This window comes from Castor canadensis, chromosome 1, assembly GCF_047511655.1.
Source record: "Castor canadensis chromosome 1, mCasCan1.hap1v2, whole genome shotgun sequence".
Classification (NCBI taxonomy): domain Eukaryota; kingdom Metazoa; phylum Chordata; class Mammalia; order Rodentia; family Castoridae; genus Castor; species Castor canadensis.
Window position 1 is genome coordinate 29722654 of NC_133386.1, and position 12668 is coordinate 29735321.

The window sequence follows — 12668 nt, forward strand, 5'->3', positions numbered from 1 at the left end:
TACTATGCTGTGACTGGCTTAGTTACTAGATAGGTTGATGTGCTATTTCTATTACCTGACTAGGTGATACAAATTAGTAATAACAAATTCACTGATTTGATGCTGGACCAGTTATTTATAAAACATGTAGGGAGCTCCTTGGTGATATTATCTAAAAGCTGTGGAGATTGGGAGGATAATGGTTGTTTGGATAGAGGTGGATACTTAGATATTGAAAGAGCTGGTGTTGGAGGAAGGGGCAGAAAGAGGGAATGGGGTGAACAAGGGAGGGGTGTGAGGCATGGAGGTTCTAGGGTACTAAATCCCTAGTGTTTATTGAGATGTAGTTCAGTCATTGTGGAAAAGGGTGCTATTGTCAGGGATTGCTGAGGGATACAAAAGATAGGATAATGTGAAAAGTTAGTATGATAGACTATTCAGTGGGTGGTGCATATTGAAGAGGTCAAGTTAGTGAGGGGAGAGGGAAGAAGAGGAGAGGAAGGTGAGGGGGAGAAAGGAAGGGGAGAAGATAGAAAGAGAAGGGATAGAAAAAAATGGGGGAGAAAGGAAAGTGGGGCAATAGGAGGCTGAGCGAGTTAGTGTTAGGACAGAATGGAGAAGGAAGTTAGGTAACACTAAGATGGAAATAAAAAATGAAGAAAATAAAAGTCAAAATTAAAAATTAACAAAATAAAATCATTAATAAAAACTAAAAATAAAAAAAATATATAATATATATATATTATATGTATATATATTATATATATGTATATATATTATATATATATATTATATATATATATAAAATCAGTTCAATGAATGTCCTAGACTCTTTCCTCTGATTTCAGGTTGAGGTGGTGACACTTTTATTATTTATTGGTGCTTTAGCTAAGACATTGTCCCTTCTTAAGGTTGGTATTTTGGGTTGCATGGCAATGAACACTGCTCTTCCCAATCGGACAGCTTTGGGAGAGCTCAGCTTTGCATGTTTGAGTCTGGGCTTCCTTAGTGGAGTGGGCCCTCTGGAGAAGGCAGGTTGTCAGATGTGGTCCCCTGACGGGTTGGTAAATGAGCAGTCGCCAGCCCTTTCCACTTACAGGGCAAGCCTGAGTTAGAGATGAGCTTCTCTCTTGGTGAGACACTCACCAATGAAATGAGAGGCATACAACTGACCTGGAGAATCTAATCAGAGCCTCCTAGAACAAGCCAACAATGGTCCCTATCCTGAGAATTCAAATCCATGATATGTGTGATGGACATTTTGAATAGTAGTATCTGAAACTGAATGTTCTTATAGAACTGAGGCCATGGGCAGTAACTTAACCAACCCCACATGAAATAAAAGTTTGGGAGCAGTAGAAAGTTAGCCTGAACAAGGTGGGGCATGGTGGCTTAAGCCTGTTATCCTAGCTATGCAGAGGTATAAATAAGAGGGTCTTGTTCCAGGCTGGCCTGGGCAAAAATGCAAAATTCTATTTGAAAAATAACTAAAGCAAAAAAAGGGCTGAGGACTTGGCTCAACTGGTTGAGTGCCTGCCCAGCAAGTGTAAGGCCAAAAAACCAGAAAAAAGTAAGCTAGCACAAGAAATCAGGTTGCAGAGGAGAAAATGCAGAAGATTGGCAGAGAATGCAGAGATAAGGACCCAAAGAGCCCCAGAGAAGAATTTCTACTGACTTTTCAGTTTTGCTATGTCCTTGTTACTTTTTATTTTCTGCCAATTGATTTAAGCCAGAGATTCCTTGGAATCTTCACAATATTTCATTTCCTTTCTTATTTGAGTCAGTTAGAATGGTTATTTGTTCCTTATAACTAAATGAACCCCGATGTTTTGTTTTCTTTTTAAAAATCTTCTGGGTTTAAATATGTATTGGATTTCTTTTATTCTTTGTTGGAGAATGTAGTTTTATGATATAATAATGAATAGATATTTGGTTATTGTTGTGTTTCTGGTATAAGCTTTAAAACTCTTGGAATCTTGTGAGTGGCAAGTGACTTTTTATGTTAATGGGATGACTAGGGAGTAGCATCACGTCTGAATCCCTAGGTAGCATCTGGATGGGGGTTGATTGCTTGAGGAACCAATCTTATAATTAGAGGCTAGAATTTTCAGCCTTATCTCACCTCCAGGAAGGGGAGAGAGGCTGGAGATTTAAGTCAGTCAGTTGGCACTGGCCAATGATTTAATCAATCATGATTAAGCCTCCAAACCCAAAACAAAATAAAACAAAAAACCCTTAAAGTAAAGGTGCCTGAGAGCTTCTGGAGTGGTAAACACATGCATGTGCTGGAAGTGTACCCCAACTCCACGTAGACACAAGCTCCTGTGCTCAGAACCCTTCTAGACCTCTTTCTATGTCTCTCTCCATCTGGATGTTCACCTGTATCTATTGCAAAGACACTTGTAATAAGCTGTTAGACATAAATAATGGTTTTCTAAGCATTGGGAACCATTATAGCAAATTATCAGATTTGAGGATAATTATCAAATTATAAAACTTTTGGTTTACAGCCTGTTGGTCAGAAATTTGACATCTGAAATGTGGGCAAGTGTTGAGCCCTTAACTCATGGGCTCTGATGCTCACCTTAGATAGGCAGCATTAGAATTGAATTGTAGGACCCTGAGTTAGTCCATTTAGAGTTGAGGAACTGGTTTATTATGAGAAAAATACTGTACTTTTGGTGTTAGTAGTGTTATGAGTATATAGAGGAGGGTTTTTATTTTCTTTTAGGAAATGAAAATGTGCTTCTTAAAAAAATCATAAAGAAGAGGTGTTGATTGAGAGGTGGAGTCCTGAAAGTAAGATATGAGAGCAGCAAAAGATGATGGTTTTCACATAAATTACAAAAGAAGAAAACTAATTGTAAATGTGATTCATTAGGAAATGACCCCAAGAACCAAGGAGAAAAGTTTAGAGGTGACTAGTCCTCAATGATGGTCAGGATGCTGGAAGGAGACACACATTATTTTGAAAGGCACAGTACTTGTTGGAGACCCTTGCTAAAAAATTTAAGATTTATTGCTAAAAAAAATGGACCATATTTGATGTAATATGGACCAATATTTCAGGTCAATGTTCCTTCAAGAGAATTGATTATACTTTTTTTTCACTATAGATTTGTTTTTCTTATAGAGCATCTATTACATACCCAAATACTGTGGCATATATCTGAATTCTAAAATTAAAGTTAGACAATACATTCAAGCCATTCTGTAGCAAAAATGCAGCATGATCTTAACAAGCAGACCCAGGTATCTCCAGGGAGTTTATCGTGAGCTTTGAATACTCCTCTTTGAGCGTGGGTACTGGAAAACCAAAGGAACAAGCCAGACATGATCCCTGCTTTCATGAAGGTAGTGGAATAGACACAAGCTAAATTAACAGAAATGAAAAAAAAAATAATAACTGCCTATTATTGATAAGGTGATAATTGTTGAAATATAGAATTAAGGGCAGATTCGCTACAGATAAGGTGGTGAGGGCTTATTGAGAAAGAAGAGACATGAATGATAACCTCTTTTAATCACACTCAAGGTCATTTGATGCAATTGGGATTATCACAGAATTTAATACTTATTTACTATTGTTTAGATAACTAGTTGCTTTTGTAAATTAATGACCAAAAGAAGGGAAACTCAATTCGTGTCTGTCAGGTATCTGGCATTGGACACTTACACATTATTTTACCAAAGCAATCATTATTATACCATTTTATAACCAAAGTCCTAAAAGAGCTAGGATCTTGCCCAAGGACTCAGTCAAAACCTTTTTCTACTAAATCAGAATCTGTAAAAGACAACAAATCACTTCCTCACTACCAATTGGATTAGTTTTAAAGTCAGATCAATGTAGACATTTTATTCTTATAAAGGTGTCTCCAGGGCTGATGGTATGGATCAAGTAACAGTATAATTCATTCTTTTGTTGGGGAGCCTTGAACTCAGAACATTGTGCTTGTTAGACAGGCACTCTACCACTTGAGCCACAATCTCCAGAACTTTTTGCTTTGGTTATTTTGGGGTAAGGGTCTTGCCCAGGCAGGTCTGGATCTCCATCCTCCTATTGGTGCTTCCCAGAGTGGCTGGGGATAACAGGTGTGAGCCACCAAGCCCAGTCATTGATTGAGATGGGGCCTCACGAACTTTTTGCCAGGGTTTGGCACTTTGGCCTGAAACAGATCTTCCAGGTCTCCACTTTCTGCCTCCTCAGTAGGTAGGATGATGGGCTTTAGCCAGCGCCCCCTTGTGTTTCATTTTGGATTCCACACTTAGTGCGATGTTGGGCATTACTTAACTACCTGTGTGCAAAACACCGTGTGAAGTTGCTCTTGAGGTATGGTCTCCTAACACGGCGACATGCTAAATAGTTGCTCTCTCTGCTTTTTTCCCACCCTTTCTCCTTCCTCTGCCTTGGGTGGTTAACAGCGGGGCGGGTGGACAACAGAGCCTGCCCTGACCTAACGATCACGGCGCGTGGAGCCAAGTCGCCGGGAGGAAGCCAGACGACTCTCAGGAATGCCGCTGGCACCGAGTTTCCAGGAGAGAGCCAGAAGTTGGAGGAAAGGATGCAGAGCTAAGAAAGCATCTTCGGCTGGCAAGCGGCGTCCGGCCCGCGTCTGCGGTGCCCGCGGTGCAGCAGCAACCCAGACCTTCCCTGGGCGGCGGCTCTGCGCCTGGCTTGTCCGTTGCGGTATTTGTACCCGCTGTCGGGAGCCCGCGCCGGGAAAGGACCGAAAGAAGGCCGTGTCGCCCGGACTCAGGGCTGGAGCCTCCTTCCTACATCTGCCGACGGCCATAAACTCTTCTCCCAGGCAGAAAAACCGAGGAAGACCTTTTCCTTACCCCGCCTCCCCGCTCTTGGCGGCGCCCACCCCACTCTCAACTTCTCTCCTCATCTGGGGCACCCGGCCCCTGATCGGCTTCCTGATGCACAGGGCGCTGGACCAGTGCGAGCCCCACCATTCCCAACGGAGTGATGCGGAAAGCTTTCTTGCCTGGGAATGCTCTAAGCTTTCTTGCCTGGGAATGCGCTGAGAACCCTCTTGCAGGGGGTTTGAGTCCAGGGCGCCCCGATTTCTCTCCTCCTTAGGAATCTAGGGGAGCCAGCACCAGCCTCTCCCTAATCAACCCAGTTCTTTAAATCATTACCTGATGATTACAGTTATCTTTGAGGGCACAGATGAGCCTACAAATGTCCTGGCACCAGGAACAAATCTTTTATTTTCTGAGGACTAGTGGTTCGATTTCCAGACTGGCCATTAAGTATTAAGAATCCATCGCCATCCTGGAGCGAATAGAAAATTGCATCAAGCCGGAGCGCAGAACATGCAGCCTCTTAAGACAAACATTCTCTGCAGCATTTCCTTTCGCTCTGCGTGAACTCTTTTTGTTTCCCTAGGAAGACAGATCTCTAAGAGTGATGCTCAGAAAGTCTCCCTCCAGCAGCAGCAGCAACAGACAGAAACTTGTGAGCAATACCAGTTCTTGGGCCCAACCCCAGACCTCTTGAACCAGCATCTCTGGAGGTTGGAACATCCAGGTGATTCTGGAGCATCCAGCAGAACCACTGCCTTAAAGTCCCCCTGGCAGTGGATTCATTAATCATTAAACATTTAACCAGTGGGTACCAGAGCTCTGATTTGCTTTAGAATAAACACTCTGATTTGCCAGTGGGACACCTGCTAAAACCACACCAAACATGTAAAGTCATATAAAGAGACAGGGAGGGAGAGAGAGAGAGGGGGAGAAAGAGAGAGAGAGAGAGAGAGAGAGAGAGAGAGAGAGAGAGAGAGAGAGAGAGAGAGAGAATTTCCTTTGCTACGGCACAGTATGAATGTGTCTGCTCCTCCTGAGAACTCACTATGACACTTTTTGAAACACTTCATTCTCCTTCCAGGCATCTATAAGTGTCCATGGGGATTGTCCTGGTTCTTTCTGTGTCTTTTAAGATCACTTCATAACCTAGAAGCCACAGGACAGTTCCCCACTCCTTGTCCCTGGCTCTACTGGCTTGGAGCAAAGGGGCTCTCCAACACTTGCTTTTCAGCTGCTCCTCAAATGGTGACATCATGGGAACTTGGGTGGGCACCTGGTAGACTGGGAGCTACATGTTTTGGGGAAAGATGCTAGGAGAGCAAAAGGTGCAGAGAAGCTGGGCAGGATGAATGTGGGCCTATGGGGAAGGAGACATGTTTAGATTGAGTGTGTAGTGGAGGTGTGTGTTTTGGGGGGTGTCACATTGTCATATCCTGGGGCTACTGGTAGCCACAACCCAGACATTCCCTCCTCCACTGTTCTCTCTACTTAGTCTACAATTGTAGGATCTATCAGGACCTTTGCTGAGCTCCTGATAGGTCACTGTGTCATCATCAGCAGACATCAGTGTCATCCTTCTATTTGCAGCTCTTAGGCTCTCTTTGTTCTCGGAATTTTTCTGAATTTTGTATTTCTAGAAGTCTGGACAAATTTGAAGGACAAGGTGAGAATGATTTAACATTGCATCAAATAGATGCATTTTAGGGTCCAGGCATAACTCAAGTGGTGGTGCTACTTGCCTGGTAAGTGTGAGGTCCTGGGTTCAATCCATCAATACCAGACAACAAAAAGCAAACAACAAAAAACCCCCAAACACTATGTTTTAGTTCATGCAATAAAAAGACATACATCTTTCTGAGCTTCCTGCTTGAGAGACTTTCACTTTGGGTCTAAGCATACATAGTTCACCCCCTGCACCTTCCTAAAGTAGTCAACATTTCCACATAATCCTTCTGTATAACATTTGAGCCACAACAAGGTTTTGTGCAGTGAAAGAAGAAAGCACAAGCATTGTTGCTGTCATTGTCATCATCTTTATTTGCAAAAATGAGAACACTGAGAATCTAGACTTTTGAGGAAACAGCTGGCTGGATGCAGAAGCTGGGACTTGAACCCACTGTTCCCTATTTACCACCTCCTACCTCCTGCCCAGAGCCAAGGTTTCAAATTAGAGGTAAGAGGCAGTTTGGATCTGTCGGAGAATGAACAAGAAGTTTCTTCTCTATGCTCTATGACTGTGGGAGTAGTCAGAATTTTCAGCATTTATTTGGTTTGTAAAAAAAAAAAAAAAAAGACAAGAAACTTGGAAAATATGCTGAACTTGAAAGGCAAACAACTGAATCGTGCTGGTACCAGTCTTCCGGACTTGAACTCTGGATCAGTGAGACAAGGGCTCTGGGGGATTTGGATAAGGCGACTTTGGCTAGAAGCTTGAAATGGGCTTTGAAAGTCAAGTTGCGGTGCAAGTGAGGGGTGCCCTGACACCTTGAAATGTCCTCCAGCGTGCAAATGACATGGCTGAAGGATCACCACAGTTACGGATCTCAGAGAATGGAGAATTGCACTTGGTAAAAGAGGCAACTCTCCTGCACAGAGTGCATCAGACTGGGCTCACTGATTCCCCAGTCCTGACAAGCTCAGTGGAATCCCTTCCGGCAGGCCAGGCGTGGGCTCCCCGGCTCTACTCCCCCGCCACCACGGCCAGCAATCTTTGGGGTTGGCTGGACTTAAGTGTAGGAGAGGACTGGGGAAGTCCTAACACCAGGTACCAAACTAAACCCAGAAAAAGAAAAAAAAAAAGGTTGTTGGGGGGGAGGGATAGAAAATACAGAGCAAATGAAGCGGAAGTTTCAAGCCCTCTGCGAGGAATAACAGTATAAATAACTGAAGACGTCTTGTAAACACTGCGGTCATAACCCCGAACATTAAACAGCCACGGTGGCATCTGGCGCGTTGGCTGCTCGGGCTGCGCTGGGGCAGCCAGTGAGCCCGATCCCAGGCTCCTCGGCCTCGCCTCTCTGTTTATCTCAACTTAATCTTCTCCTACGAGCTGTTCCTAGCCTGGAAGATGTTTAAATTAAGACCCAGCCCGCAGGAAGTCGTGGCAGGAGCTGAACGCAAGGGTTAACTGTAAAGGAAATGCAGCCGGGTACATTAATGGTTAGAATTAATTAATGAATTATTAATAAGAACTGTATATGATATGTTGAAGGGCTTGGAAATCATACAGCACATCCTAAAAGTTATGGCATTGATACTGTTCACAAGCATGGATTGCTGGGAACACATCCACGCCTGGAGAGTCTTGTTATCAAATGTGGAGTTACTTCTCTGCTCATGTCCTCAATTATTCTGTAAAGTAGTTGAAAATCGCATTTTCTTTTCCTGCTGTGTCTTCTATCTTGAACTGGATAGCTAGTAACTTCAGTCATGCTCATTCTGTTTATTGGTACAATGTTTCTAGTGGGCTTAAAAATAACTTGCAAGAGTTTCTTTTCATGATTTCAAGAACAAAATAGGATCTGTACTTTTCTAGTGGAAATCATACTTAATCTTTTACTAAAAGCTTGAATTGCGGTTTAAAAGAATCATTTTTAAGCTCAATTTTCCCCCATAGTTTCTTACTTTTTTTCTTCCTTTTTTAAAAAGAAAAGTCACACCAATGCTAGGGTTTTTGGCAATATAAAGGAAGATTTATTTTCGAAAGTAGCAAAACTTTGTTTGAAAAAAATATATCTTTGAGTGAATTACTTTATAAATGTGACTGTCAAAGTCAGCTATTCTATGATCTACATTTTACAACATATTGTACAAAAGATACACATTGATAAGCTCTTATTATCTATTTATATATATATATATATATAAAATTACATATTGCACTTGGACCAGCAAGGCTCACAGAGTCATTCACGGTAGAAGTTAATAAAGTTAAATAGATGGGAATCTGTAAGTACAATTGATCTCTGGTTTGGAAACGAATCTCCTCGTCGCTGTAAAGTGTTCTCGCGGGGTGGGATGGGGAAGCCGAGACGCACAGCAGGGCGGACAGGGGTCGCCTCCAGGGGCCCGCTCCCCCCGGGAGCGCGGCTGTCCCAGACTCGCACTTCCAAGGTCAGGACGCTGTGGTTCCACATAAGCGGCTTGCTGTCACCACTTCTTTCAGGTCATTCTCGGGTTTCCCCGCCGCCATAAAGGGCCACGTCTGCAGGAGAGAAGAGGGTGGAAGAGGTAAGTGGACTTGGCGGAGGGGGGAAGGGTGGGTCGGGGGCGGGGGTGGGGGTGGGGGTGGGGGAGAGACAGAGCGGGTGCGGTGGGGGCAGGCAGCGAGCCTGAGAGGCCAGTTACCTACCCCTGCAATTTACTCAGGGTCCTACTGCGCCCCGCAGCTGACTAAAGCAAAAGGCTCGAGGCGGTGGGAGTGGGCTTTTTGAAAAACAGCAAAAAGGGCCCATTCTGGGTTCCAAGTGAAACCCTGGAGAGGAAGCATTCAGAGTGGCCAGGTTGTGCCACAGTCCCGGGCAGATGCTCTTAGGAGCTGGAGCAGGGCAGCCCAGGAAACGGTGCGCCCCCGGGCACCGGGTTCCCGCGGAAGTGCAGTCTTGGTCTCTTTGAGGCCCTGGTCAGGTTTCTGGGTCTCCTCGCCTTCACTTCCATCTAGCGCCCAGTGCAGACTTCCGTTTCCTCCATTACAAACCCCAGCTTTGACTTCAGTTTTAAGTTAATCACTAGCTCTGAAGAGGGAAAATGCTAATAAAAGAATCACGAACATTTTATCTAAGATAATTTTCCCACTAAGAGAAGGCAAAGCCTTTCTTTTTCCAGACTTAATTATTTAAAAAAAAAGCACTCAGATTTTTAGTCAAAGATGAAAAAGCAATTGTAAACACTCTAGACAATGATTTCATTTTAGTTCTAGATTTTAAAAGACTACGCAATTTATTTTAAAAAAAAACCTTTTAATTGGAGGGAAAATAGTTTTTCATGGGAAAAATGTGGTTTTGCATCCCCTCCCCCCAATCTGTGAGACCAATTTGGTAAGAAGTCAATTCAGACCTCTCTCACTAGTGCTGGTCGATAAGATTGACTTTTAAGAGAAAAATCTTATCCTTATCATACATAAACAGAAGTTCTAGTAAGTCGTTTTTCTGGAGAGCCTGCAAGTTTTAAAATGAAATTAAATAAAAGAAGAATTAAAATCTATTTCCACAGCAGTGAGATGCACTTGTGAAAAATTGTATTTAAAAAAATTAGGCTCTATGGATATTAGTTTTTAAGAAAATAAGGTAACGTGTTTTTTTAAATTTTAGAAGCAAGCAACCTATTATTGTTATATTATTAAATACACTAATATCTGAGCGAGTTTCCTGATAATGCCAGATATTTGCCAGAATCTTTAGGATTTAACAATGTTAATCCACTTACAGGAGAAGCACGGAGTATTTAAGTAGTTGGGGGGCTTACATGATGATTATGGGGGGTGGGGCATGAATGTGTCCACATCTAATGGTCCTGGGAAAGGAACGGGGTTGAATGTTTAGAAGAATTAGAAGGCAAAGTTAAGTTTTTACTTTCAGCTAAAAGAATGAAAGGATTGATAAGATGTCTCTTAGGGTAGCGTCTTGTCAGTGTTTCCTGGTCCTTCACTGCAGCGGGAATGGCGCTGGCTGGGGCGCGGGGACCCCTTCTCTTTGCCAACTGAATACCCTTGGAATTCCCTTACTGAGCTGCGACGTCAAACCCTTGCATAAATCACTCGCGATCCCGCTGCACATAGAGGATAGAGCAAGAGCGGCGTGGCGATCGCCTGCAACTGGTCCCTAGAGGCGCTAGGCCGGCGGTGGCCCAGGTGTGTAAGTGACAGGAGCTCCCGCCCTGCAGTGCCAGCCCCGCGCCCACGCGCACGGGCACACGCTGCGAGCACCCTCGGGCTGCGCGTGGGGACTGCAGCCACAGAGGCGCTGGGGGACTCACCAGGTTGACCGGGTGGATGTAACCGTTCTCGTACTTGTCGTTAGCCAGGATCTGCCTCAAGTGGGCGATGTAGCTGGATGCCAGCCTGAGCGTGTCCAACTTGGAGAGCTTGGTGTCCGGGGGCACCCAGGGTAGGGTGGTCTTGAGCCTGGAGAAGGCCTTGCTCAGCACCCGCATGCGGGCCCGTTCACGCGCATTGGCCGCGTTGCGCTGGACCTGCTTCCCCTCCTGGCTGACTCCACTCAAGGGGCTTTTTTTGGGCGGTGCCTTCCTCCTCTTGCCCAGGCCTCCACGGCCCTTCTGGGGAGACCCGTTCTCGCAGTTGGAGCTCTCCTCCGTGCTCTCGTTGGAAGTCACAAACTCCTTGTTCGAGTCCACTTTCAGCCCGTCACATTCCAGCATCTCCACCTCTTGAAGATCCTCCACATCGCTGAGGGACCCAGTGGACATTTTGGGGGGTGGGGGCGTAAGGAGAGCGAGAGAAAGAGAGAGAGAGAGAGAGAGAGAGACCCTGAAGCAATGGGCCTCTCAAGTATGTAGCAGCACCTCAGTGTTGGGTACTGGAGTTGGGGGTCTGACTCTGGCTGCTTTGGTCTCAGCCCTTCCTCTTCGCAGAGTTGTGAAAACGAACCGCCAGAGCTTCTGCTAGAAGGAAAAAACCAGTGCTCTGTCTCCCCACCCCCGGAGTCCTGGCCGTAGAGGAGTGTGAGAGAGCGCTGAGGAATTTGGTGGACACTAAGAATTTATCTGGGGAATAGAGAGGCGGATCCATGCAGCCCAGGGGAGGGGCCTGCTAGGCCCAGCTTCGACCCCTTTCACCAGCCAGGAGACTCTCCCGCACAGACCCTGATTTCCAGATTGAAATGTAAATCCACTTAATTGTAACACACACCAACCAGTCTGCTTTCACTCTGGCCCAAGCCAAGGAAGAGCAAGCCCTACTCTCAGACCCTCGCCCTGGCCATCTCCTAAGGTCTTCTTTTCCTCTGATTTGATTCTTGCTGATTGTTGCTGAGCACTTTAGGAAAATGTCTAGATCCTTTGCTCTTTGATCTTTCCACCTGACACATCTCACAAGCTCACTGTTGGCTTGTGAAAAAAATCCATCTCTATCTGGTCACTTCAAAGGCATCAATGAACTTCCAGTGTGTACACAAATACTCTTGACCACTGCATACCCACACACAGGTTAGTGAGGATGGATGGAGAATGGGATAGGGTAATATGGATGTGGGGAAATATTTTATTCACAAACCGCGAATTTTTTCTAAAAAAATGAAAACTTTCCTTGCAATTTCTTTCCAGAAATGCATTTCATATAGTCTTAAAAGTCTTAGTTGCTCTCAGACATCACTTTGCCCTGGGACTTCTTGTGATGCAAACTTCCTTCCAGTGCTGCAGTCTTCCTCTTCTCCTCCCATCCTCTTTGCTGCCAGGGCTTTTCTTGTAAAACTGACATTAAAAAACACAAAGCTGGATTGTAGCATTGGGAAAGGTTCTTTTCTATCCTTAACCCCAGCTCGGACCATCTTTCCTAGAGATTAAGAAAATCTGCTGGAGTGTGAGTAGGCAAGCAAAGGGAGCCAGAACTCAGGGCTTGGATGAAATTGATGCCACAAAATCAGGGAGACCAAGTGCATGGATCTCTTACTAATTCTGTGCCAGGTTTTCTTTCTTTAAATTAGACGTCAAGGATGAAGGGCTGGAGCAAAACTTAAGAGCATCTTCTGAGCATTTGGCTCAGAGTCTGAGTCCCTCTGCTACATTAAGATATCATATCTCAGATCTTGGGCTCAGCTGGGAATTCACTAACCTCTAACGTTTTGTTTTGTTAGCAGGGTCTTGTTTGCTTTCCCCCTATGCTGTAAACTAAACAGATTGTCAGCAAATCAGTCTTTATT

At 44.5% G+C, this 12668-nt stretch overlaps 1 protein-coding gene across 1 annotated transcript; it reads right to left on the reverse strand.

Annotated features, from left to right (window-relative positions):
- Nucleotides 1-8459: 8459 nt before the first annotated feature.
- Tcf21 (transcription factor 21) lies at nt 8460-11498 on the reverse strand. The gene is made up of 2 exons (XM_020181843.2): nt 10768-11498; nt 8460-8998 (listed from the first exon to the last, which is right to left on the reverse strand). Exons 1-2 carry the CDS (start codon nt 11215-11217, stop codon nt 8909-8911), a joined length of 540 nt encoding a protein of 179 aa, XP_020037432.1. The 5' UTR covers nt 11218-11498; the 3' UTR covers nt 8460-8908.
- Between the last annotated feature and the right edge of the window lie 1170 nt (nt 11499-12668).

Bases quoted from the DNA above. Each gene is read 5' to 3' on its own strand.
- Tcf21 (XM_020181843.2), bottom strand. From the start codon at position 11,217: ATGTCCACTGGGTCCCTCAGCGATGTGGAGGATCTTCAAGAGGTGGAG. The intron at 8,999-10,767 runs GTGAGTCCCCCA...TCTCTCCTGCAG, and splicing joins ACATCCACCCGGTCAACCTG to ACGTGGCCCTTTATGGCGGC.